The 24,899-nt window shown below is 52.5% G+C and overlaps 10 protein-coding genes across 10 annotated transcripts; 6 read left to right on the forward strand and 4 right to left on the reverse strand.

The window, feature by feature from the left end:
• Positions 1-16: 16 nt before the first annotated feature.
• On the forward strand, positions 17-1,060 carry M431DRAFT_480170 (hypothetical protein; the record flags this gene model as incomplete). Its single annotated transcript, XM_024915841.1, has 1 exon — positions 17-1,060. The coding sequence occupies one exon, from the start codon at positions 17-19 to the stop codon at positions 1,058-1,060; it is 1,044 nt and encodes a 347-aa protein (XP_024776165.1).
• Positions 1,061-1,284: 224 nt separating this feature from the next.
• On the reverse strand, positions 1,285-1,722 carry M431DRAFT_81082 (hypothetical protein; the record flags this gene model as incomplete). Its single annotated transcript, XM_024922999.1, has 2 exons — positions 1,285-1,461; positions 1,543-1,722. 2 exons carry the CDS (start codon positions 1,720-1,722, stop codon positions 1,285-1,287), a joined length of 357 nt encoding a protein of 118 aa, XP_024776166.1.
• Positions 1,723-2,496: 774 nt separating this feature from the next.
• Positions 2,497-4,458, reverse strand: M431DRAFT_492960 (hypothetical protein; the record flags this gene model as incomplete). The annotated part of the gene is made up of 2 exons (XM_024917061.1): positions 2,497-4,122; positions 4,195-4,458. The coding sequence occupies 2 exons, from the start codon at positions 4,456-4,458 to the stop codon at positions 2,497-2,499; spliced, it is 1,890 nt and encodes a 629-aa protein (XP_024776167.1).
• A 1,772-nt stretch (positions 4,459-6,230) lies between these two features.
• M431DRAFT_138732 (hypothetical protein) lies at positions 6,231-10,234 on the forward strand. Its single transcript, XM_024912582.1, has 4 exons — positions 6,231-6,664; positions 6,718-7,897; positions 7,962-9,287; positions 9,348-10,234. The coding sequence occupies exons 1-4, from the start codon at positions 6,509-6,511 to the stop codon at positions 9,881-9,883; spliced, it is 3,198 nt and encodes a 1,065-aa protein (XP_024776168.1). The 5' UTR covers positions 6,231-6,508; the 3' UTR covers positions 9,884-10,234.
• Positions 10,235-10,565: 331 nt separating this feature from the next.
• On the forward strand, positions 10,566-13,039 carry M431DRAFT_81754 (hypothetical protein; the record flags this gene model as incomplete). The annotated part of the gene is made up of 2 exons (XM_024923075.1): positions 10,566-11,759; positions 11,846-13,039. 2 exons carry the CDS (start codon positions 10,566-10,568, stop codon positions 13,037-13,039), a joined length of 2,388 nt encoding a protein of 795 aa, XP_024776169.1.
• Positions 13,040-13,699: 660 nt separating this feature from the next.
• M431DRAFT_80799 (hypothetical protein) lies at positions 13,700-15,016 on the forward strand (the record flags this gene model as incomplete). The annotated part of the gene is made up of 1 exon (XM_024922980.1): positions 13,700-15,016. The coding sequence occupies one exon, from the start codon at positions 13,700-13,702 to the stop codon at positions 15,014-15,016; it is 1,317 nt and encodes a 438-aa protein (XP_024776170.1).
• A 200-nt stretch (positions 15,017-15,216) lies between these two features.
• Positions 15,217-15,962, reverse strand: M431DRAFT_82007 (hypothetical protein; the record flags this gene model as incomplete). The annotated part of the gene is made up of 3 exons (XM_024923107.1): positions 15,217-15,457; positions 15,511-15,751; positions 15,851-15,962. The coding sequence occupies 3 exons, from the start codon at positions 15,960-15,962 to the stop codon at positions 15,217-15,219; spliced, it is 594 nt and encodes a 197-aa protein (XP_024776171.1).
• Positions 15,963-16,221: 259 nt separating this feature from the next.
• On the forward strand, positions 16,222-19,775 carry M431DRAFT_15157 (hypothetical protein). Its single transcript, XM_024912841.1, has 3 exons — positions 16,222-16,635; positions 16,707-17,573; positions 17,641-19,775. Exons 1-3 carry the CDS (start codon positions 16,329-16,331, stop codon positions 19,497-19,499), a joined length of 3,033 nt encoding a protein of 1,010 aa, XP_024776172.1. The 5' UTR covers positions 16,222-16,328; the 3' UTR covers positions 19,500-19,775.
• Positions 19,776-19,920: 145 nt separating this feature from the next.
• Positions 19,921-22,383, reverse strand: M431DRAFT_79981 (hypothetical protein; the record flags this gene model as incomplete). Its single annotated transcript, XM_024922885.1, has 3 exons — positions 19,921-20,202; positions 20,279-21,880; positions 21,949-22,383. 3 exons carry the CDS (start codon positions 22,381-22,383, stop codon positions 19,921-19,923), a joined length of 2,319 nt encoding a protein of 772 aa, XP_024776173.1.
• Positions 22,384-23,257: 874 nt separating this feature from the next.
• M431DRAFT_506254 (hypothetical protein) lies at positions 23,258-24,895 on the forward strand. The gene is made up of 3 exons (XM_024918777.1): positions 23,258-23,344; positions 23,438-24,752; positions 24,809-24,895. Exons 2-3 carry the CDS (start codon positions 23,486-23,488, stop codon positions 24,841-24,843), a joined length of 1,302 nt encoding a protein of 433 aa, XP_024776174.1. The 5' UTR covers positions 23,258-23,344; positions 23,438-23,485; the 3' UTR covers positions 24,844-24,895.
• Positions 24,896-24,899: the final 4 nt, after the last annotated feature.

Below are 24,899 nucleotides of genomic sequence, written 5' to 3' on the forward strand. Positions count from 1 at the left end.
TCTACACATACCAGCCATGGCTTCTTGGGAGCTGCTGGATGAAAGAGGCGAATCGGAGCTTCACAAGAGCCGGCTTCTCAACGTGGAGGAAAAGCCGTTCAAACGCATCACCAAGCGATTGTCTTCCATCTCTGCGATTGTCTCTAGCGCTATTCAATCCGACACCGCAAGCCAAAATGGAGGCCAGACCTCGAGCAGTGCCCAGCTACAGGAAGACCTGACGTTCGATTTTGCCGCCTTTGACAGCAGCATTGCTCGCTTCCAATTCCTCCATGATGCAAACGAGCGAGAGCGAGAGCGATACGAAGCAGACAAGCAGCGCATCCTTGCAGAATGCCAGGCCGCCCGAGAAAACAATGCGCGCCTGCGAGAGCAGTTGGAAGACGCAAAGGCAACTCTAGCACGACGGAAGAAGTTTGACGAGCTGGCGGAGAAGATATTGTCTAATCGCCTGCTACGACCACGCGAAGACCAGTTTGCTGCTTTGGAGAAGCTAGAAGAGGAATGCAAGGAGCTGGAGCGAGAAAGCGAAACATATAGCGGAACATGGAAAGAGCGGAGAGATCAGTTCAACAGAATCATGGAGGAGGGCATGCTGCTAAGACGGCAGATCAGAGACGAAAAAGAAGAAGTAGACAGGAGAGAAGGTATGAACGAGGGCGGGGAGGACGAAGTGGAGGAACAGCGTGGCGGCCAAACACCCGGTATTGAGCCAAGCAATACTGGGACACCGCGTCCAGATGGCGATGGAATACTGCAAGAGACGCCTCAACCAGCAATATCGGTGGACGGACCGACACCGTCAGCAGGCTCCCCCCGACCAGATCGACTGCAGCTTTTATCTACAGATGCCGGAACAACATCGAGAATAGGGAGCAGGGCGTCTACAAGAGAATTGTCACAACCTCCGCTACGAGATGACGATTCGGGTACCGAGACCGGAGAAGACGTTGAAATGGACGATTCACGGATTGAAAGGGATGAGGAAGAGGGCGAAGAAGACGAAGACGAAGACAAATTGGGCGCGAGAAATGATGACAAGATGGAGGTTGACAATTAGATTAGGCTGTCTGCATAGCATTGCTTTTATTTAAAAAAACGATGGATAGGATCGTTGTACAATTAGGATACCCGAATTGAAATCCCTTCCAAAGGGGATGGAATACCACTGTTGGGTATCCGGTGATGTGGACCACCACTTTGTATCATTGTGTATCATGTGTATTATATCGTAGGTAAAACTCCTTTGTCTCTTTTCTTTTCTCCCTAATCATCCATCTCCCTCTAAATCTCCTCCGTCTTGGCCTTCTCCAGCGCCGCCTTTGCATTCGCCAGTTCCTCAGCCGAGGCATTCCCAGTCTTTTCTTCGGACGCGACAAGATCCTCCAGCTTCTCGACAGCCTGGTTGATCCGGTCTCTCAACGGCTTGAACACGGCTCTAGTCTGCTCGACAACCATTTTCTAAAGAATAGAAACACGTCAGTTCCTCAACCTTGATACCAAAATCCATCATGCATTAGCGTATAGAGATTCTGTACATACGTGCTGCTTCAAGATGTACGTCGCATTGCCGTCTTCGTCGTCCTGCCCGCTCTTAATCTTTTCCTCTTGGGCCTTTGCCTCAGCCTCTTGTGCCAGCAGCTCCTTGTGATATGACGCTTCTTCCTTCAGGAGGCGGTTGACCGCGCCCGTCGCGATGACCAGAGGGGACGGAGAAGGCATTTTGGGGTTGCTGCGTTGAAGAGAGTCGGGAAAGGAGGAGGCTGTTGAGGTTTGGGAGGCGATTGTCTGAGGAAAAGAAGGCAGAGATACGGCGAACCTGAGCTTTATAATTCAATAGCAAAGGGTTTGTTGTCTGGGATAATCTGGGTTGCCTGTTGCAAGACTGCGGTAAAGCAGGTGCCTAGTAGGTAGACGGTTTGCATCCCTGCGTGGGGTTCCTGGATCCATGGCGGGGCAGCTCAGCTACAGCAATAGCACATCACCAAAAACAGGTTCACTTTGTCGATTAGAACAGACATTTGTATAAGCAGCGTGTTGAATTGCCACAACTGGGCATCACTACATATTTAATACTACTTTTATTCTTTCAAAGTAGACAACGTCAAATCATAAGCAACCGCATTCAAAGCACTGTAATTCCTCCAAAGTCCGTCTTCACGGCAAGCTCATACATCACATTGATGACTTCCTTGAATAATAGCCAATCCTCCCAAACACCTTTTCTAAACAGCTAATCAACACACAGAATAAAGAAGAAAAAGTTGTCCTGTTTCGACATCCAAGGCTCGAATTGTCATTTTCCCCTCCTCCCTTTATCCAGAGCAGAGAACCTCCAAGGTTACATGGTATCTCCCAAACGCCTGCAACTCCGCCGTGGGCGATTCGAACAAAAACAAAAAAAAGACCCGTTGCCCAAGATGCACAGCATTGTAGTTTTTTTTTACATGCACAAAATTTTTGTCATTTTTTCCCCAGTGATTGTTAAGCAGACGGTTATGCTTCGACAGCAACCGCCGCAACGCTCACGGGAGCAACGGACTCGGGTTGGTCTTGGTTCGAAATCTCGCCGCCAGCTTCCCGCTCGGCCCAGGCACCCCAAAGGCCTCGCTTTCCTCGTACTTTGATAGGGTCACCGAGACCAGAGCTCTGTTCAACCTTGATGGCATCCTTGGTGGCAAGGACCAGACATTCAAAGAACATCTTGGTAGCTTCAGCCTTGGTGGTCTGCTTCTCGGGCAGTAGGTTCTGGAAGACAACCGCCGACTTCTTCCTCTTGTCGGCATCATTGGCGGCCTCGGAGCCAAACAGGTCTCGCAGAATGTGAACGGCATGCTTGGTACCAACAGAGACGGGGCCGCTGTCGGCAGGGTGAACGAGGGGCAAGGTCGTGTCTTCGAATGCAGGCATAGGGCTGCTTCTGTCGCCTCCATCCGCATGATCATCGTCAAAGTGAGCCGCGCTTTCGTCAGCGGGGATTTCGAGAATGGTGCCGTCAGCTCCTACGCTCTGGTTTCCGAAGGCGTTTCCGTCGAGAGTGAAATCGGTATCATCTCCCAGTTCCAGACGAGGAGACTTGATGCCCAGCTCGCTCTCCACATCGGCAACGCCAGAGTCACGCTTGCGCTTCAGGTCGTTCGCACCACGCACCATGTCCAATGACAGCATACCACGAAGTTCAGGCGCCCATCCCGTGCTTCGACCTTCCATCATGATGGAAGACACGAAGCCACCCGTCTTCTGCATTTCTGCCAGAGCCAGAAGTAAAGGATCGCGAGGGAGGTATGTAGCTGGCTTGGTAATGTTTTCTCTGTGTGCCTGCTGCTGCTTGATATGAGTGCTGGACAGCGCAATTTCCTCATCCGGCATCATAACGCGCTGCTTTCTAGCGCGTTGTGTAGGTCGCTTAACGGGGGAATCTTCCGCATCGTCTTGGGGTTCGTAAAGATCTGTGTGGCCGTGGCGAGAATACTCCTCTTCAATCTCCTTGGCAAATTGGTCATCAATGTCTGACAGAGGAGACTCTGAAATTCTCTCTCGATTAATATCGAGAGCAGCCAGGCCAGGGACGGCGGACTGATCGTCAGGGTTGAACTGGAAATCATCATCGCCCATCTGGATATCGCCCTCATCGTCTGCGATTCTGACGCCGCCGTCCATATCCATACGAGAGTCTTCGGGACCAGCGCCTTCCTTGGATCGGGGCATAATGTCAAGCTCGCTGAATACATCGTCTTCAATTGATCGGGCAGCGGGAGCATCTCGACCCATTTCAATGCTGTGGCTAGGGCCACCATCCATGTCGAGACCGAAGTCGAGCTCGAGCTCAAGGTCATCCATGGGCGCAAGCGCGTCCTCATCCAGCGTCATGCCGCCCTGAAGATACTGGCTGTTGTCGAAGTCCTCTTGCAAATTGATGTCTCGAGTGTTGCTGACGCGTCCCTTCCTACCGACTTGCGTGGATGACACATCCTCGACTTGCGAAAGCAGCCATGAAGCATCAGGCGGGGGAGGCAATTCGAGATTGTCGTACGGCGTGATGCGATCGGGCAGAAGCAAAGCCTCGCGATTGGTAACCTGCAGGTTGGCAGCCAGATCGTTGTTTCCACTGGATCGGAAAGCCTAGCAAGTAATTATTATTAGCATGACATGTAACTGTAAGAGTGAAAGTGGAAGAAAACAAAAGTCACCCACCATTTTGATCTTCATCATAGCTTCATTACAATCGTCCAGCAAGTATCGCGTTTTGCGCTGGTATATCCTGACGACACCGAGCAGCAGCTGTCCGCTGAGACGCAGGGCCATGGGCGCCTGGTTCGGCGTGATGATGGCCTCGACACTGTCCGTGACATTGGACTGCAAGATGTGATTCTTGGAGAGCTTGCGCTCGAGGTTGGCCGACAGCCAGACACGGGCAAGCGGCCCGGTCTTCTGGAGGAGCGTCTCCGAGTAGAACATGGTGGTGCGCGAAGGAGTCGCACTGGTGGTAGTGGTTGTGGTTGTGCTGGAGCAAGTCGAAGCAGGTTGTGAATGCGAATGTGAATATGCAAAAGCTCACTCAGCTCAGCCAGTGAAAACGGTGCAGGGACACGAGCTTGGAGCAAGAGTGGAGGTGAGTAAACACGGAACAAGGGGCGCGTGTTTTGGCGGATAAACAAGTCGCCTAAACCGTGTTTGGGCCTGGCTCACGCGCGATGGCAGCCGCGCAAACTCATCAAGTCAAAGAAATCCAGTCGCCCAGGGCAAGTCTGCTGAATCGCACGATCTGGAGCGGCGAGGGCGAGGCGACGGGGGTGGCGATGGGAAGTGCAAAAATGGCGAGGGAAAGCAAATGGGTTGTGTGAAACTCTCAGGTTGGCGAGGGGAGACGCTTCGGCCAAGCTGCCGTAAATTGCGTGGCTGGGAGGAGTGGCTGGTACGTACCATGCAGTACCTTGTTGTTCCATTTTCGGTGGTGTCCGGAAGTGGAACATTAACTTTTCCGGCGTTAGAGTGGAGGCTTCCGCCCGTCGGAAGTCGGTGGCTACATGGCTTGCCTGATTTGGCCGTTGAATTGCTGCCTTTTGATGAGCTTGTGGTACTCGTAAGTTGTCCGTTTGTAGCTTAAAGTTCGCCTGTAGTACAAGGAGTAGAAGACATCAAGCAGTGTCGAAATCATGTCCGAGGCTCTAACTCTCTATATAGTACGTATACGGAACAATTTTGTAGTGTATCATTGCAGTTGTCTTATGAAGGAGAGCTCAGGGTGACCAAGCAAGCATGCTGACATTGTCATCGTATTATACTCGTACATCAGCCAATGACCTACTAAGGCATTCTTTCACATGCTGGTGTGACGGAGTATTACATCAATGGAGGCTACAACGTGCCTCTTCAAAAGTTCTTACTACTACCCGCCATTGTTGATATACTTCCATGCTGTGTAGTATCTCAAGCTGGCCCATTCTGTAATACCTGGGCTTCTCTGCTAATGCCAAGAGCCTCAAAGTCCTTCTGTAGCTCCCTGCATTTCGTTCTAGGATCATTGCTGCCACGACATCCCATCTCTGGCACATGCCGCTTTGTATTCCGACACCCGCAGCAGGACATCTGCACGCTTCAGGCATTGGGTAATCTAACTTTAGACACGGAGCCATGTGCATAATGTTACCCAGCCATGCCTGACTCTACCTTTTACTGCTACAAGTCTCTCGTTACCCCTAGTGGTGCTACCGGTATTCTGTTTCCATAAAGAGCGGCGGGTTGTCCCTCTTCCAGGTCCAGCTCCTCGAATAGGCTTAATCTAATATCCAAACTTCTCCATAGCTGAGGAGACTTGACTAGCGGAGGATTGTCGTTGGAGGGACACATTGACTTAAAGAATGTTATCGTACATGGCTATTAGGTAATTAACTGAATCAATTGAATAGAGACTACCAAACATTGCTCATGGCTGGCATATCCACGTACGAGTAACTGTACTTGGGTAATCGGTATAAGAGAAAGCGTACTGTACAAGGTAGCCTGGCTATATTAACTTCTGGCGCAAAGTCGGAGAGTTCAAGGTTACAAGGCCTGTAAGAGATAGGCCGCGTTGCCCACTCAGTTTAGCCGCGGTGCCGCTAAGCCCAACCACAGCGTTACTTGGCGCCGCCAGTACCTGCAGCCCCCCTGTAGCGCTCCTTGTTCCCCAGTCCAGTGGCGAGGCTAGCGCATCCATTCCACTGGAGCCTTGGAAGACCACCTTTCCATGCAATTTCCATGATCCCAATTGCTGATGCTTCACCGGTCTGTACGTTGGCCTCTTCATCAGGGGATGAGGATCGTGACCGCCAGTGGCCGCTGCAAGACGAAGATCCGGATCACCCACGCAGCGCCCTCTTGCGATTTCGACGACGCATGCGCGACCGACGACTCTCTGCGCAACCCATCTCTGCCTCCCCCATGATACCTGGCCCTTGATATTAGCTTGGCGGTTGACTCTCCGGGCCCCCCTTTTCCATCTTCGACATCATCTCGAGAACCCAAAATGCAGCTGCCGTGGGCTGGGCAGGGCTCTGGCAACGAGTCTCTGCTGCCAGTGGCTGGCGTGCCCATCATCACCAGAGATGCGGCCGATTCGTCGCGGCCGGGCAGATCAGAGTCAAGGTCAGGACATGCCCGGACACCATCGGCGCATGCGCTGGTAAGCCTAGAGATGTCCATTGAAACAAGCGCAAAGTGCTAACTTGACGAAAGGGAGTGGCCAAGGAGTATTCCTCCATGACCCCCAGCGAAGCTGCCGCGCAACTACGAACCTCGCTTACCTACGGCCTCACGCCCAACGAAGCCTTGAAACGACTCAGCGAATACGGACCCAATGAGATCCCCCACGAGGAACCAGAACCGCTTTGGCTTCGGTTCTTGAAGCAATTTCAGGAGCCATTGATTGTACTCTTGCTAGTATCCGCGGGAATGTCGCTGCTCTTGGGCAACATGGATGATGCCATCAGTATCACCGTGGCGGTAACCATTGTCGTTTCCGTGGGGTTCGTCCAGGAGTATCGATCCGAGAAATCTATCGAGGCTCTCAACCACCTAGTACCGAATCATGCACACCTTGTACGAGGCTCGCCGAACAAGTCTTCTAGTCTACCGAAAGCCCCCAGCTGGCCCCCCAACGTCAACAACCTTCAAGACCCCGCCGACAGCTCTGGTTTAATCACACCAATCGAAGATATTCTGGATGCGACTTCATTCAAAGTCTCAGCTTCTCAACTTGTGCCGGGAGACTTGGTCTTATTTACTACTGGCGATCGTATTCCGGCCGAGATTCGAGTTACCAAGGCGGCCGACCTGACCATTGATGTCTCTAACCTCACTGGTGAAACAAAACCTAAAAGAATAACGACCGAATCGCAATACCACGGATTAAACACTCAAAGCGTCAATCAATTCCACAAGCAGACATCACTTGCCCCAGAAGCACCCACAAGCGCTGCTGAGCTTGACAGCACCGCTAAGAACGTTGCGTACATGGGCACATTGGTAAAATCTGGACACGGCCAAGGAATTGTTTTCGCAACTGGCGGAAATACTCATTTCGGATCGATTGCTTCAAGCGTTTCTGGGACGGAAAACCCTAGGTCACCTTTGCAGTTGTCCATGGATGACCTTGGCTCACAGCTGAGCAAAGCATCATTTGTCGTCATCGGATTGATTTCGCTGGTTGGCTGGCTGCAAGGGAAGAAATTGCTGGAGATATTCACCATTTCTATTTCCTTGGCCGTTGCAGCCATCCCAGAAGGATTGCCCATCATTGTCACCGTCACTCTAGCTCTTGGCGTGCATCGGATGGCCAAGCATCATGCCATCGTGCGGTGGATGCCCAAAGTTGAAACCCTTGGCTCCGTCAATGTAGTGTGCACTGACAAGACTGGTAAGTCCTCTTTCCATGCCGCTCGTGAATTTTAGCTGCACTGGATGCTGACCTCTAGAAATAGGCACACTGACAACTAACCATATGACTACCGTTGAAATGTGGTGCTTTGGGGAGGACGGCTCGTTCAACGTAGCTTCAGACGCCGAGGTTGAAGAATTCAAACCGACGCCAGCGGCTCTACATATCCTACGAATCGGAAACATTGCAAACAATGCACGATTATCCAAGAATTACACCGAGAGCAGCGGTGCCACGAGTGCTGTCTTGTCCTCAACAATGGGTCGTGAAGAGGCATCTACTTTTACTCGCTGGGTTGGCCAACCGACGGATGTAGCCATGCTCGACTTGCTTGACAAGTTCAAGGAACACGATGTACGAGACTCCGTGGGCCCTCGCATTACGGAAGTACCCTTCAGCTCGGAGAGAAAGTGGATGGGGGTTACTGTTGGAAGCGAAAGAGAGTACGCATACATGAAGGGGTCAATCGAGAAGGTTCTCGCTGCTTGTGACACATATATGGAAAAAGACGGACGAGAGATTGTACTCGACAATGCGCGACGCCAAGAGGCTATGGCAGCCGCCGATGCCATGGCGTCTAAAGGACTTCGAGTGCTTGCTTTTGCTAGCGGCCCAGTGCCCAGATCCTCAAGAGCGCGCTCATCGGCAGCTGACACACGAAGTAACACACCGGCCGATGGTGCGTCCAGTCCGGTCATTCCTCTGGGCTCCGATGATACCTACAAGGGACTTGCATTTGCTGGCTTGGTTGGTATGAGGGACCCCCCTAGGCCTGGCGTAGAACGCTCCATCCGACGACTGATGCGAGGCGGCGTCAGAGTCATCATGATTACTGGTGATGCAGAGACTACGGCGCTTGCGATTGGTAGACAGCTAGGAATGAATGTCGCTATTCCTAGCGCTCATTTGCCAGGCCAGAACGCAGTCAAGGCTGTCTTGAGAGGAGATGAGATTGACAGGATGTCGGATGGGGATCTCGCCGAAGCAATGCAGCACACCACTATTTTCGCCAGAACTAATCCGGACCACAAGATGAAGATTATCCGCGCTCTCCAATCCCGGGGAGACATTGTAGCAATGACAGGTGACGGTGTAAATGATGCGCCAGCCCTGAAGAAAGCCGATATTGGTATTGCAATGGGACGTCACGGAACCGATGTTGCTAAAGAGGCAGCGGACATGATTTTGACCGACGATGATTTCTCCACCATTTTACGGGCCATTGAAGAAGGCAAGGGAATATTCAACAACATTCAAAACTTCCTCACATTCCAGCTTAGCACGAGTGCGGCAAGTTTGGCCCTAGTATTTGTCTGCACATGTTTCGGGTTCAAGAGCCCCTTGAACGCCATGCAGATTCTCTGGATTAGTAAGATTTCCCATTCAATTGTTTGTTCTGTTAAGGAAGGTTTGACTAACGTGAGAGCAGATATTATCATGGATGGTCCTCCTGCTCAGTCTCTCGGCGTCGAAAGTGTCGACCCAGATGTCATGAACAGGCCACCAAGAAAGCGCAATGATGCAGTTCTCACGAACAAACTCATCCAGCGAGTTTTAACCTCGGCTGCCATCATCATGGTCGGTACCATGCTCACGTATCGGCGACAGATGGCTGACGGCGTCGTCACCCGCCGGGACACTACAATGACCTTTACTTGTTTCGTATTCTTTGACATGTTTAACGCTCTTAGCTGCCGCTCTGAATCAAAATCGGTGCTGCGTGGCGAGGTTGGGCTCTTTTCGAATAACTTATTTAACTGGGCAGTTTCTCTGTCAATCGTCGGTCAACTGCTTGTCATCTACCTTCCATGGCTTCAAGAGGTTTTCCAGACAGAGGCCCTTGGGCTGGGCGATTTGTTCCGGCTCGTCATCCTTTGCAGCACGGTGTTTTGGGCAGATGAATTACGAAAGTATCTGAAGTACGGGCGGCGGCGTTTGGGCGGCGGGTACAGTCAAGCGGTATAAAAAGAGTGCATGGTATGGGAAAAGAGAAGAAAAAAGGGACGGGTTGGGGCTTCAAGAGGATTGTGATATAGGACAAGAGGCGACTTAAAAGGGGAATAGAGTAGATCCCCTATATACCTATACATAGTTAGCATTGATATGTATTTTGCATAGCATTATTGAATTGGACTCTCGATATATGCTGGAGCGGACATTAGGTAATTAGGAACATTGACTTAAGCTATACCCCTAGAATTGAAGGACGTGGCCTGGTATTTGACTGGTTGTTACCCGTATCCATGGAACCAAGTGGTGGTGACATGGAGAACCCCAAATTCAGACTGTTTGAGAGTAGACACAATTGATGAGGATTGAAGCTAATTTCACATATAAGACGTTGCAAATTTTGTTTATTTTGTTTAAATACAAATACTTTGTCTACCAATATTACTTAATTTCAAACGTCCAGCTCAGAAGCAGCGAAAACAATTGGAGGTCCTTAAGTTAGCCCCTCCACCACAGCCCCCCATATCGTGCAGTAACACCGGTAGTAGCTTATCTGTCACCACAACACCACCAAGCTGTAACTGCAACCTCCCAATCCGCCAGCTAGTGACCTCGGGCGGTGCAGCGACTCTAATCCGCCTCGAAGACGCTTGCTAGGGGCAGCTATGCGCCTCCTCGATACTCGTTCTCAGCGCCAATGTCAGCCTCTAACGGCGTCCTTCGCGGCGGCAGCCAAGCTGTAGCAGCGTCAGCCGTCCAAAATGCCACCACCGAGGCCGAGATACGCGCAACACTCGCCGCCCTCCACGAACGCGAAGCAGCCATAACCGCGAGGCTCGATGCGCTCCTCGAATCGCAGGCCGACCTGTCGCGGGATCTGGGCAGGTTGGACCTCCTACGAGCCGGGCTGGGCGCTCAGGTGATTGCGGCTCGATCCATCAGCAACGACATGCTCTCGACGGCAGCAGACACGGCCGGGCGGCTCAGCAATAGGGTCAAGGAGCTGGATCTGGAAAAGAGCCGCGTGGAGGATACGCTGGGCGTCGTGGAGCAGGTGGCCGAGCTTAAGGCGTGCGTCAATGGCGTGGTTGGATCCATGGGGGCGCCGCAGGACTGGGAGGCGGCGGCGGCGTACATTGCCCGCGCAAGCAAGATCCCAGAGGCCATCACCAAGGGAGCCTTTGCCGCCAACATTGTGCCCAGCGTCGAGGTGCCTGATGCGCCCTGGGTCACTCTGGAGACGGCCAAGGAGAGCCTGTGTGGCCTCTTCCTGCGGGAGTTTGACAAGGCGGCGTCTGAAGGCGATGGCGCTAAGGTGACGAGGTTCTTCAAGCTGTTCCCTCTCATCGGGAGAGCCGATGTTGGACTGGATGTCTACGGAAAATATGTGTGCCAGGGTGTCGCGGGTACGGCTCGAGCAACTCTCAAGGACGGCATGGCGGGCCAAAATCGCAAGGAGGGCATCATCTACGCCAACTCCCTCACGAGACTCTTCCAGCACATTGCACAGATTGTCGAGGGCCACGGAGGGCTCGTCGAGAGACACTATGGTGCGGGGAAGATGGTACGCGTTATCGAGCGCATCCAGATGGAGGCAGATGTTCAGGGAGGCATCATTCTCGACACATGGGGCGACGAGCGCGGAGTTGATAAGAAGCTTACAGACGTCAAAAGCTATCCTTTCTCATTTCTGGTTCAGAGCTTCTTACCACAGCCTCCTCGAGGGGGCATCCCTAGGATGAACTCGCCTGCGTCAGGCATGGGCAACAATCCTCGTAGCAGCGAGGACGAGGGAGTCAACATGAAGGAGGTTGATGGCCTGCTACATGAGATCTCCGTCATGCTTGCGCAGTGGTCATTCTACACTCGTTTTATTTCAGCAAAGTCCATGGTATGTACAAGCTGCAGATATTACTTCTTCCTCCTGCTCGATTCTTTCTCCTCTCTCTCTAACCGCAGTATTTGTTTCTCGCACAGGACACAACAGATCAAGATGCGCCTCTGAGAATGGCAGAACTGCTTGTCAAATCGAAACTATACGGCAAGGTGTCTTCTAAACTAATATCACCCTACAATGTCATGTCGACCTTTTTCTTCCGTCGATCCGTTGAGAAAGCGTTTCAACTGGATGAGTACCCCAGTGGCCTGTCTTTGAGTCTGAATAAGCCAATAGAGGGCAACACTCCCTACATAATACTTGCGGTTGATGATGTTATGTATATTGTCAATGCCGTGCTTCAGAGGTGTTTATCCACCTCGCAGAAAGATGTTGTTACTTCCGTCGTTCCATCGGTCAGTCGAGTCCTTACCGGCGACTTTGTGGGCATGATACAGCGCAAGATGCGTGACGAGTCTTACCCCAAGGCGGCCATACAAGGGGGCTTCCCGCCGGAGGAGAAGATTATACAGTTCATTGTTCTCATCAACAGTTTGGACATGGCCAACGAATATCTGGTTAGGATCATCCACGGCCGCATTGGCTCCCCAGATGGGCCAGCACAACAAAAAGAGGAAATTGAGGCCCAGCTAAAACAGGCATTCCCTTTCGAACGCGATGTAGCGGCTGTTGTGGGTGCACTGCGCGCATTAGAGACGGCATTCATTGGAAAGACAACGGAATTGCTCAATGAAGCAATCCAAGTTTTATTTAACCAAGTGGTCAAGCTACGGCTAAGACCGGTCCTCAGCGACACATTCCGCGACGCCGATTACACGCTGACTGAGCAAGACATTGCGGAAATCGCCCAGGAGAATGACGAAGCAGAAGGAGTAATGCTAGACCAAGTCTCACGTCGCTTTGAACACGGGTGGGAGCAACTTATGAAGGCTATTGGCCGACTCCTGACGCCGGGCACATTCAGCACCCTTATGGACATGACAGCGCGTTACCTATCTCGAATTCTGGAGAAGAGGATTCTTGGCTACGGTGGAAAGACGAGCGCATACGGTGCAATTCGCATGGAAAGGGATTTCAACGCCATAGTGGACGTGGTCTCGCGAGGCAACTATAGTGTCAAGGAAGTGTTTAGCAGGGTGACACAGCTGCTCATGGTTGCGAACATGGAAGACGAGGAATGGGATGAAATAGTTGCTCAGGACGGAGAGGATGGCATCGACTGGGTCCTGACAGAAGACGAAAAGCGACGAGCGAGGAGTTTGGTAAGGGGTTAAAAAAAGAAAAAGGGCATGTGTAGTATATGAGCCAGATGCATGGTAGTGATTTAGGTGGATTTGCTGAGTGTGTTGAGTTTGCTGGCAGCACTCAGTGTTGGTGACATACGGTATATAGACAGACATATGCACTCAACAAGGCAAAAAAGAGTTATAGAAGAGTGTTAGACAGCAAAAACTACAGCATTTGGATTGTCACAGCCTGAGTGAGAACTAAAAAGTTTTTCTTTCTTTTAGAGCCTTTGTCTCCTGCTAACGCACATCTACAGTGCAGTTAGATGTCAGTGGCTCAGCAGTCCTCGGAGTGGCGTCGGAATCACTACTAATGCACGTCTGATTCAACGTGTAAGCCGCCAGATGAAATTTTCCGCCCACCCTACAATTTCATACGGCGAAACCGGCACAATATATAATTCATGAGTCTTCACAGCTTTTCACCCACTCATATATCCAGCTGAAACTGCCATAATTTCTTATTCATTCTGAGTACCATCTCACAGCCAAAGACTGAAAGTGCATTCACAAAATATCATATTTTACCCCGCCACCTTCGTCATAATTTCCCTACGTCAACTTCACCACCGAGGCTTGCCTCGAGCACTTACAACTTCGAGATCTTCACTCTCTCGCACCCTGGCAAACACTCGCATGATAGCCACCATGGAGACCAGAATAGTAAAAGTTGCCCCCGGCAAGGGTACTCAGCTTGGCCGCTTCGAAGCCTCTTCTGGAACCTCAAAGGTCGAAGAATGGCGCATCTTGCCCGAAGCAAAAGATGCTGTCGCCGCTCTGGAACAGGCAGCAAACTATCTCAAGACCAGCGACACGCCCGTGGCCTTTCCAACGGAGACAGTCTACGGTCTTGGAGCAGACGCAACTCGCAGCGGCTCTGTTAAGGGCATCTACGCCGCAAAGGGCCGGCCGTCGGACAACCCGCTGATTGTGCACGTTGCGGACCTTCACATGCTGCGGGAGCTGCTGGGCAAGGAGAGGGACGACGAGGAGGCGATTCCGAGCAGGTATCGGACGCTGATAGACCGGTTCTGGCCGGGTCCTTTGACGATACTGCTGCCTAACCCGCAGCCTTCGCAGCTGGCGCCGGAAGTTACTGCTGGACTCACGACTTTTGGGGCCAGGATGCCGTCGTCGCCGTTGGCTTTGAGTCTCATTAAACTTGCGGGCGTGCCTTTGGCTGCGCCCTCAGCAAACGCCTCGACGAAGCCGTCACCCACGGCAGCGCAGCATGTTAAGGATGATCTGGATGGGCGGATTGAATTCATCCTCGATGGAGGCCCGTGCCAGGTTGGCGTTGAGAGCACCGTTGTGGACGGCCTCTGTGAACCTCCTGTGGTGCTGCGTCCAGGAGGCATCGGTTTGGAGGAGCTTCGAAGCTGTCCTGGCTGGGAGAACGTAGTCAAGGCCTACAAGGATCACAGTGAAGAGGGAAAAGCAGCGCCGAGGGCACCGGGAATGAAGTACAAGCACTACAGCCCCAAGGCAAGGGTGGTGCTCTACGAGTCTACGTACAAGGACGGCTTTGATGGCGTTTTACCGTCCGACATTGGAGTTACTGGCGCTACAGAGAACGGCAATACTCAGAAAACCAACGGCCATTCATCAAAGAGAATAGGTGTCATCCGGACACAGCGGTGGAAGTCGGGAGCGGGCCTTGAGTGCGGCGCTTTACAGCCTGCTCCCGTCGACTCAGACGCTCACGACGACGAGTATCTCAACCCTGCATATCAGGTATATAAGGGTGATCTCAAGAACAGCCAGGGAGAGGTCATCGGCGAGCTTTTCGACATAGACCTAGGACAAGACACCAAGAGGATAGCCCAGGGGCTGTTCTCTGCTTTGCGGGAGTTGGATCGACGAAACATAGACACGATTTTTGTAGATGGCATAGAAGGCGAGCTGGATATTGCCGCTGCCGTTATGAATCGCCTGCGTAAGGCGGCTTCGGAGATTAGGTCATGAGAGAGAGAGGCAATGCTGGAATAGAACCAAAAGAGGAAGATGCATAGATTCGTTATACCCCTGCCCTGTATATAAACCGATCTCGCGTTTCAAGGAATAAAGAAAAAAGACGAGGAATAATCAACTATAAACGGTAATCTTTTAGTGCAACAGACCGCTGTGAACGACATTAACTCCAACCAATTCCCAGGTCTTTGTATTTACAGCCCCTGGCGAAGCCAATCTGTGAGCTTCGACTTGCCGAGCTGCGCCAGGTTGTTAACACCCTGTTCGCTGAAGTCGATGCGGCCCAGGGGAACATCCTGGGTGGGCGCACGGCTGACCCGCTGGACGATGATGGTAGGGTCGGTCTCCAGGATGATGCCATCGTCGACAATTTCATCAATAGCCAGCGAGACGAGGTCGTAGTTTTCGACAATGGTCCTCTTATCAACAGATTGCCTGGCTTGGGCATTAGTAAGACGTTTCCAGCGACAGGCTCGGAGGGTACCGACTTAAACAGGAGGTGAAGAGAATCACGAAGAGCCAGAACAGTGTTGTAGAGCAGAATCTCGTTCTCGTCGGCGGCACCGACCACGTAGAGCATGACGTCGGACTCCATCTTGTACAGGACAATCCGGTTGTCGTAGAGGATGATGTCGCCCGTCTGCTTGGCGGTCTTGTCAATAAGGCCCTTCTCGAATGCCTTCTGCGCCTTCAGATCGGTATACGGGTGGCTCGATGTGCTTGCGCTGCCTATTAAATAAGCTCGCCGTCAGCAATTGCGCACGCAACAAATACTCGGGGCGCAAGCTGTCTGTCCAGCTCATTATCTACGGGGATTCGTATGCGTACCAGAGGGAGCGGCGTGAGGCGGAGAAAAGTACTTGGCGAATATTCTAGAGCCATCCTCAGTGCCGAGGATGAGGATTGCCTGAACGGCGAAAAGGGTCATTCCAGGAGACATCTTGGCGGTTGGGCGGATGTGATGCTGCGATGATAGCGATACCAGGTTCAAGCTCCGACTCGCAACGGCTTCACCTAAAGGTGTCCCCCCAAAACGAGCCCCTCCAAAAACGGCAGGCCTCGGCCCAACCTTTCGCCGCTCCGGCCCTTAACGCGTGCCTGCCGCTAGAGTCGCGTCTTGGAAAAGCACTTTACGCGTCTTGCAAGGGAAATTGGGCAGAAAACGCGACTCCACCGCCCTGCCCTCGCAATTGCCCCTCGTTTTTGCCGTAGCTTTTGCCCAAACCCCCAGCTCTGGCAAAATTCCCAGCTCGTTTTGGAACCATCGCCAGCCTCACATCCCTGCCCCCATTGCACCCGCTCCAAGATGTCGACGCCAAACCGAAGGCAGAGGGACTCGCAATCTGCGACGCCTCGTCGCTCAACGCGGCATTCTGAGGCTGGAACCCCCGCGCAATTGGTGTCCAGCCCGCTCTTCTATCAGTCCTCGCCGGCTCCTACACAAGGCATCGATGAGGTCATGGGAGATGTTTCGTCGCCTCTGCGGCAGATGTCTAATAGCCAGAGCACGCAGCCTACCAATGGGCATGCGCCGAGCTCACCGTTGAGGCAGATGACTGATACTCAGTCGACTGGCCAACGAACTCCCCGAGCCAGTGCTGGCCTTGCTGGAGGTATGCTTTACTATATGAAGATGTACAGACATACAGACTTGGGGTTCATGCTTACCGTTGAATTCACATAGAATCTTCTCCCATTCGATACGAACCTAGCTCTAGTCCTGGCCGGACCCCGAGGCTGCACTCGGATCTGCGCAGCGAAAGCAGTGGCCTCTTTGTTGGCTCCAGCCGTGGCACGCCTTACAGACGTGGAGACATCAACTCAGACACCGTCAGAACGCCGCGTGCTCCTCGACATGTTATCCTGGACGAAGCAGGACGAGTAATGAGGGAGGGTCAAGCTCCCGGTTCCGACGCTGCCTCTTTCGCGAACCGAGATCCCAATACTTCTGAGGCCGATCATCTGGGTGGCGCCGGCCAAAGTCTCATCTGGGGTACTACTGTGTCCATTGACGATACCTTTGCCACTTTCAAAGACTTTTTGCGACATTTTACGCTCAAGTACCGCATGTACAGGGACGGTCTTACGGATGCCGAGGTGCATGCTGCCCCCGACGCCGAATCCAAGCCTTATTGGGAGGCTCTGCAGAACATGCTACTGCTTGGCACGACCAGACTTTACCTCGACATTTCGGATTTGAATCTCTACCCACCAACAAGGAAGCTATGGCATCAGATCCAAGCCTACCCTCAGGAAGTAGTCCCTGTCATGGACCAATCTGTTCATGATTTGATGCTTGACATTGCTCAGGCTGAAACGATGAGAAACCGGCCTTCACAAAGCAGTGCCGGACAGCAGGCTTCTCAACGAAGCACCCAAGGCTCTGAGCCTGTATTTCCTAGCTCTGACAGGCCTGATGAGGGCATCACTCCTACACCCCGTCCTCGAGACGAAGAGCCCACTTTGGAAGATCAAGTGGCATCTTCACTTTACGTCGTGCGTCCGTTTGGTCTTGATAACATGACTAACTTGAGAGACCTGAACCCTTCTGGTAAGTACCTTGATATTTGTTAACCTGGCCAAGCGAGGAACGAAAAATCATAGCTAATACGTATTAGATATGGACCGCCTTGTATCTATCAAGGGCCTTGTTATCCGTACCACACCCGTGATCCCCGACATGAAAGATGCCTTCTTCCGCTGCAACGTCTGCAATCACTCTGTTAACGTCGGGTTGGACAGGGGTAAGATTCGAGAACCTACCGAATGTCCTCGTCCCATGTGCGCTTCCAAGAACTCGATGCAAATCGTCCACAACAGGTGCTCATTTGAAGATAAACAAGTCATTAAGCTTCAAGAGACCCCAGACAGCATCCCCGCCGGGCAGACGCCCCATTCCGTCTCCGTGTGTGTCTACAACGAGCTTGTTGACTTCTGCAAGGCCGGTGATCGCGTCCAGTTGACTGGCATCTTCCGCGTCAGTCCTGTGCGAGTGAACCCGCGACAAAGGGCCATCAAAAGCATATACAAGACTTATGTGGATGTCTTGCACGTTCAAAAAGTCGACAAGAAGCGCCTTGGAGCTGACACATCCACACTTGGTGTAGAAGGTGAAGATGAAGCGGAAACAGGCAAAGAGGAACTGGAAGAGACCCGTCGCATTACGGCTGAGGATGAGCTCAAGATCCGAGAGACGTCACGTCGCCCTGACATTTACGAGCTCCTTGCCAGATCACTGGCTCCTTCGATTTATGAAATGGACGATGTCAAGAAGGGTATCCTGCTGCAGCTCTTTGGCGGCACCAATAAGACCTTCCACAAGGGTGGCAGCCCCAAGTACAGAGGCGACATCAATATCCTCCTCTGTGGTGACCCATCTACGTCTAAGTCGCAAATGCTAACATATATCCACAAGATCGCTCCTCGTGGTGTTTATACAAGTGGCAAGGGTTCTTCGGCTGTGGGTTTGACTGCATACGTCACTCGTGATCCCGAGACGAGACAGCTTGTTCTCGAATCAGGTGCTTTGGTACTATCTGACGGAGGTGTTTGCTGCATTGACGAGTTTGACAAGATGAACGAATCCACTCGGTCTGTCCTTCACGAAGTGATGGAGCAGCAGACTGTGTCAATAGCCAAGGCCGGCATTATCACCACGCTCAATGCCCGAACCAGCATCCTTGCTTCTGCCAACCCCATCGGCAGTCGCTACAACCCCGACCTGTCCGTTCCTCAAAATATCGACCTTCCACCTACCTTGCTTTCCCGTTTTGATCTCATCTATCTGATCCTTGATCGAGTCGACGACAAGGCGGATCGTCGGTTGGCAAAGCATCTTTTGTCCATGTACCTGGAGGACAAGCCTCAGTCGGCACCCACCAGCAACGACATCCTCCCTGTCGAGTTCCTGACTCTATACATCTCATATGCCCGCTCCAACATTCAGCCCGTGATTTCAGAAGAGGCAGCCAAAGAGCTTGTCGACAGCTATGTCGCCATGCGCGCTCTCGGTCAGGACGTCCGCGCCGCAGAGAAGCGCATTACAGCCACCACTCGACAGCTCGAAAGCATGATCCGTCTCGCCGAAGCCCACGCCAAGATGCGTCTGTCCGAGACCGTAACGAGGGACGACGTTCAGGAAGCTTACCGCCTCATTCAGTCTGCCCTTAAGACTGCCGCTACCGACTCTGAGGGCAGAATTGACATGAGCCTGCTCACTGAAGGAACCAGCACTGCCGAACGGAAGCGCCGCAGCGAACTCAAGGACGCGGCACTCCGGCTGCTGGATGAGATGACTGCTGGCGGAAACACGGTCCGATGGAACGACGTGTCCAGGAGGCTGGCTGAATCTTCGAGCGTGCCCATTGAGACGGCGGAGTTTAATGAAGTAATGAGAGCGTTGGAGGCCGAGAATGCCATCATGGTGTCTGGCGAAGGTGCGAGAAAGAGTGTTCGGAGAGTTACGGCTGTTGTTTGAAGAAGTTTCTCAGGGATTTTTAAGGGAAGAAAATTTGGGTTTACTGGTTTTTGTTATGAATTCGGGGCACGCAATTGTTTCTGATGACCAATTTGAAAAGGAGATAGAATGCTAGATAATCTAATGCAAGACAGCTTGAGTCATTCTTAATTCAAAATCACATGAGAGCATGAAATCTTGCATTTTCGTTTGAGAAAAAGAGCCAAATAGAAGGAAAAAATATGAGAGAATGAATTCAAACAAGTTGTTATCCTAAAATAATAAGAAAAGCTCAACTCCTCGTCCAGTCCTCTCTCGCCTGTTCACCACAATTACTATCCAACTTTACAAGTGAAATATACTTCCATCTACAGTGGAACACTGGACGCGCGTATTATACAATCTTGATCTAGCCGCAATATACAGATGTGGCGTCCTTTCTTTACCAGTACTTTCTCTCTCGGCCTTCATATACAAAATTGGCCCCGACAGCCACAAACAGAGCAACGCAGAGCACACTAGGTCCCCAGCGGTCGTAGTAGCGAGCAGCCTTGCGGTTGCGAATGGATCGGCTTCGGTAGAGATAGATGCCCACGGAGTAGAGAAGGCTGAAGATAGCCAAAAACGTGAAAATTCCAGCGATCCAAAACGCAGTCGGGGTAGGGTGCTCTCCAAAGTTGAGAAGAGTAGTGGCAATAGTTCCAATGTAAATCGAATATTCAATCTGGACACAGAAAGTCAGTAAAAAAACAAATTCAAGATATGATATAGCAGGATTTGGTGAATGTGTTTCAACATACCCATCCAAGGAACGTCCTCTCGGCGGCAAAATACACCTTGGGCTCTACGCGAACCGGAACGTAAATCTTCTTGCCCGGAGGCGCTTTAAACCTCTTGTTTTGGATCGTGCTGTTGCGGAAGAGCGTTGTCAGTCTGTCAGACCGAGGGATTTCGCTTCCGTGGGGATGCGGAATGACGTATTTCAAGACGCTCCAAGCACCAGAGGCCGCGGCACTGGCCTTTGTTGAGAAGAGGACGCGATAGTAGTGCCAGCCACCGACTCTGCGGGCCTCTTCCAGCTCGTAGTTTTCGTCGTACTCGTCGTCAGAGTCGTAGATGGGGTAGTCTTCGTTTGCAGTTGGCAAGTCAACCGTCTGGCCTTCCATGTCGGTGGCAGGGCCACGAAGCCTAGCGCCGTGTCTGCTAGACTCGCCATTACCGGCACCGCGACGGACAGCATCCAACTCCTCGTCATCAGAATCGAGCTCTTCTTCTTCGTCATCTGACGTCGTCGTCGTTCCAGAAATATCAGGTCGGCGGATGCCAAAGTCGTGGGTAACGGGCTTGCGGATATCGACATCCATCTGGGGCATCCAGAAAGGAAGAAGCTTGATACGGTTAGGGAACAGGCTGGCAGTGCCGTGGATGAATTTGGAAAACTTGGGGACAGCCTCCACCAGATGAGACGAGATGAGCTGTCTGATCCACTCCGGCGGCTCCTGTCCAACCTGTGTCTGGAGCTTCACCTCAAGAATGGCGTAGGGGAAGCGAACGACATCCTCAGGAGGCAGCTGCGAAAAGGGGTAGTCGACTCCAATATCCATGCGTCTCCAGTTGTCACCAGAGCGAGCACGGCCATCCAGGTTGTCCTCTCGAACCATGGTCAGCTCAGTATCCAGAGAAATTCGCACACGAGCATCCGCAGGCAGCTGGAAAGCGGTTCGGTTGTAGAAAGAGCGGCAGACAGGCTTGTATCCGCGCTTCAGCACGGAGTACTGGATTTCTGCAGCAAGTCTCTCGTCCTCGGCAATGGCCTTTTCCGATTTCTTGCCCTCCTTGCGAGCCTTTTCAAAGATGGCAGCGGGCAGCAGCTCGCCCTTCATGTAGGCATTGACATTCTTCTCTTTAATAGAAAATCGAGCCTTGACCGACTTCTCTCCAGTCCAATCCTCTCGATGAGTTTTGCGCTCCACGAAGATGGTCTCAGTCTTCATGCCACCATACCATCGAAGTCGAATAGCCTCTGCACCTTCGGTCTTCTTCAGACGGCCCTCGTAGAGATCCCACTTCTCGGGATTATCGTAGTAGATGGATGTGATGGCCTGGTCCTGCTGCTCAAACTCCTTGCTAGCATTAAAAACCAAGACAGGCAAGTGCTTGAGGATAATGAGCTTGAGTTCCGTCACATTGTCGGGATGCACCCAGTATTTGGTCGTCTGTCGGATAAAGCTGGCCTGGGAGCCACCGGCCGCGCTGTCGCCCTTGACTGGGTTACCTCTTGTTCGGACAAGATCATACAGCTTGGACAGCTTGATGACGGAGGCGTCGTAGTTTTCCTTGTAGAAGGGCTTGGCCTTGAGCCTGGTATCGAAAGCGGGACGGAGGTGCCATCCAGTCAATTTCTATTACACCGCATCAGTTAGCAAGGCTACAACAGACAGCCGCAGACCAAAGAAAAGAGTTTGCCCACATCGTGCTTCTTGATAATCTTGTAAAAGCCAGTGTAATTGAGCTGGACAAATTTGGCCAGGTCGTGGACATCGGCAATGATGTCACTCAGGTCCTCCTCCAGCAGCAAGAATTCCTCCTCGCTGGGTCCATCTTCGCCGAGGCCGCGCTCGTTCAACCGGTTGACAACGTCCTTGACCTCCCGCTCGCTGACGGCAATGCGGCGGGAAATCTCCATGGCCTTGACCTGCTGCTTGGTGTGAACCTTTTCGAGCTCCGTCTCCAGCTTGCCCACGAAGCGCGTCTCGTCATCCTCGGTCCACTCCTTGTGGCCGGAGCCATTCGCGGCCAGAGGGCCTGTAGCATCCCTCAGCTCGCCCTTGAGGCCATTGTAGTCGATGTAGTACCACTGGTACTCTCGGATGATGCTTGACCGCAACTGCTCGCCGAACTTCATGACGACGACGCCCGGACCGACTTGGGAGGTTTTACCACGAGGTCGGAGGGCTGTCCAATTCTTGTCGATGGCCTTTAAATCTTTCGCAATCAGCATGGGGGCACGGGCTAGCGAGCTCTAACAACGATAGTCGCAGGCGACGGAAAACGCAATGGCTGGGATCGAGTCCAATTGACGACAGCAAAACAGGGACGATGCGATGCGAAAAGCGAGAAAATCAAGGAACGCGATGCAGGCTTTTGTCGGTGCCGTTTCCGAGGCGGGAACTCACCTTGCAGATGGGGCAAGGATGCTGCAGCGAATAAAAAGATGCCGGCAGGGTGGATGCGACGAATCGTATCCTTTGCTCGAGGCAAAAAAAAAAGCAAGACGCAGCCAAATATCAGCTCACAATACTTTGAATTTTTCTTCCTCTTCTTTGCTTGGATGCTGCAAGAGGAAATAGTTCCAGACCCCTTTGAATGCCGTCTGAACCTTGGTTCGAATCGAAAACCCCACCGACGGGCTAATCTTCAGCTGCTTTGGGCGAATCACGGTGACCAACTTGGCAACGTGAAGGCGGTTCCAGCGGCCCACAGCGGGCTACAGCGCTGAATCGACGTGCGTACGGAGTTCGGGTTGCGCCCAGATCCACTGGAGCTTCAAAGGCTACAGAAGGTTGCCCCACTACACGAGCAGCTAGCCGGCGAAATCTCAGCGCCATTGTTGAGCCGAAGTTAGCGGCAGGCCGCTAGAGCAATCGATCAAGCATCGACTAGCATCAATTGATTGCTTAGCTGGATGACCGCATGCAACGGGCTGGGTGGGGCAATGCGAGCAATCAATTTGATCCCAATTTTTTTTTTTACGTTTGGTGATTGCATGCAGTGCAGATGGTATTTTGTCAGTGAAAGTTTAAACGATTTGACAAGTACCCGGTACAGGTAATTACGCTGATTAGATTCGAGAGTACTAAGAGAAGGTACGAGTCTACATCCATATCCTGTTCCGGCTAATACCAGACATCAATGATGCCAAAAGCTAGACCCTTACTGAAACAAAAACCTCCATATAGATATCCATATATATACCCCTCCATCCATATCAATATCCTTTCCCCATCATGCCGGCGCCCATTGACGACTCCCTCGAGGCCAGAGTCTCCCCCGAGTGTCCCCAAGAGACTCGCGATGTCCTCTACCACGCATGGGGCCACGACCTGAGCGGCCTGAAGAAGCTCGTCAACGACCGCAGCAAGGCCAGCCTCCAGGACCCCAAGACCGGCGAGACCCCGCTCCATGCCGCGATCCGCGCCTGTGGCCCGGCCGACGAACCGAGCGGCGAGGAAGAAGATGAGGGCGAGGATGGGTGTGTGGAAGAGGCTCGCGAGGTTGTGAACCAGCTCTTCTTCTCCGGCGCCATCTGGAACGATGTCGATGCCAATAATGAAACGCCCGCCTGCGTGGCCTATCGTCTCGGCCGAAAGACCCTGTATAACCTCTGCGTTGATGCCGGCGTTCGCGCAGAGATCCTCCTTGCCCTGATGGACGGCTACGAAGAGCTCTCCTCCGGCGGAGACGACGAAGATGACGACGAGACTATGCAAGACCAGGAGCAAGAAGCCGCTACTGACGAAGCAAAGGCCCAAGACGGCGAAGTCGTCGAGGCGGCAGAGCCCCTCAAATTCGTCCCTCCCGATGCCAACGAGAAGCCCGTCACAAGCGAAGAGTACCTGCAGTCCGACCTCACCTACGACGACAACAAGCTCCTCGACTCAGACCTCAACGGCGTCATGATGGCCTGGGAAACGGACATCATGCGCCGCTCCGTCGCCGCGCTCATCCCCGACGCGCAGCCCGGCAAGCGCATCCTCAACATCGGCTTCGGCATGGGCATCATCGACGGCATGTTCGCCGAGCTCAAGCCCTCAAAACACCACATCATCGAGGCGCACCCCGCCGTCCTGAAGCACATCTCCAGCCCTGAGTCCAAGTTCGGAGCCTCATGGGAGAAGAGCGGGCCCGAGGAAGGCGCTTACAAGGTCTTTGGCGGTAAATGGCAGGAAGCCGTTCTCCAGCTCCTTGAGCAAGGGGAACTTTACGATGCCATCTACTTTGATACCTTTGGAGAAGACTATTCGCAGCTTCGCATGTGCTTCATGGAGTACGTCCCCGCGCTGTTGGATCAGGAAGGCCGTTTCAGCTTCTTCAATGGGCTTGGTGCGGATCGTAGGGTATGCTACGATGTATACACAAAGGTTGTGGAGATGCACTGTGCCGACGCGGGCCTGGATGTAGAATGGGAGGAGAGCGACGTTGACATGGCGAAGCTCAACCAAGACGGTGAAGGAGAATGGGAGGGCGTTCGACGACGATACTGGACATTGGATAGTAAGACCCCCAGCCCTAGTTGCGCATATAGGTACGGGATGGCTAACATTGAACAGAGTATCGACTGCCTGTGTGCACTTTTATGGGTTAAAGCGAACAAGATAGACTTCAATCAGATACCCCAGGCGCAATACTTGCTGAGCATCA

Source organism: Trichoderma harzianum (genome assembly GCF_003025095.1).
Source record: "Trichoderma harzianum CBS 226.95 unplaced genomic scaffold M431scaffold_4, whole genome shotgun sequence".
Lineage (NCBI taxonomy): Eukaryota > Fungi > Ascomycota > Sordariomycetes > Hypocreales > Hypocreaceae > Trichoderma > Trichoderma harzianum.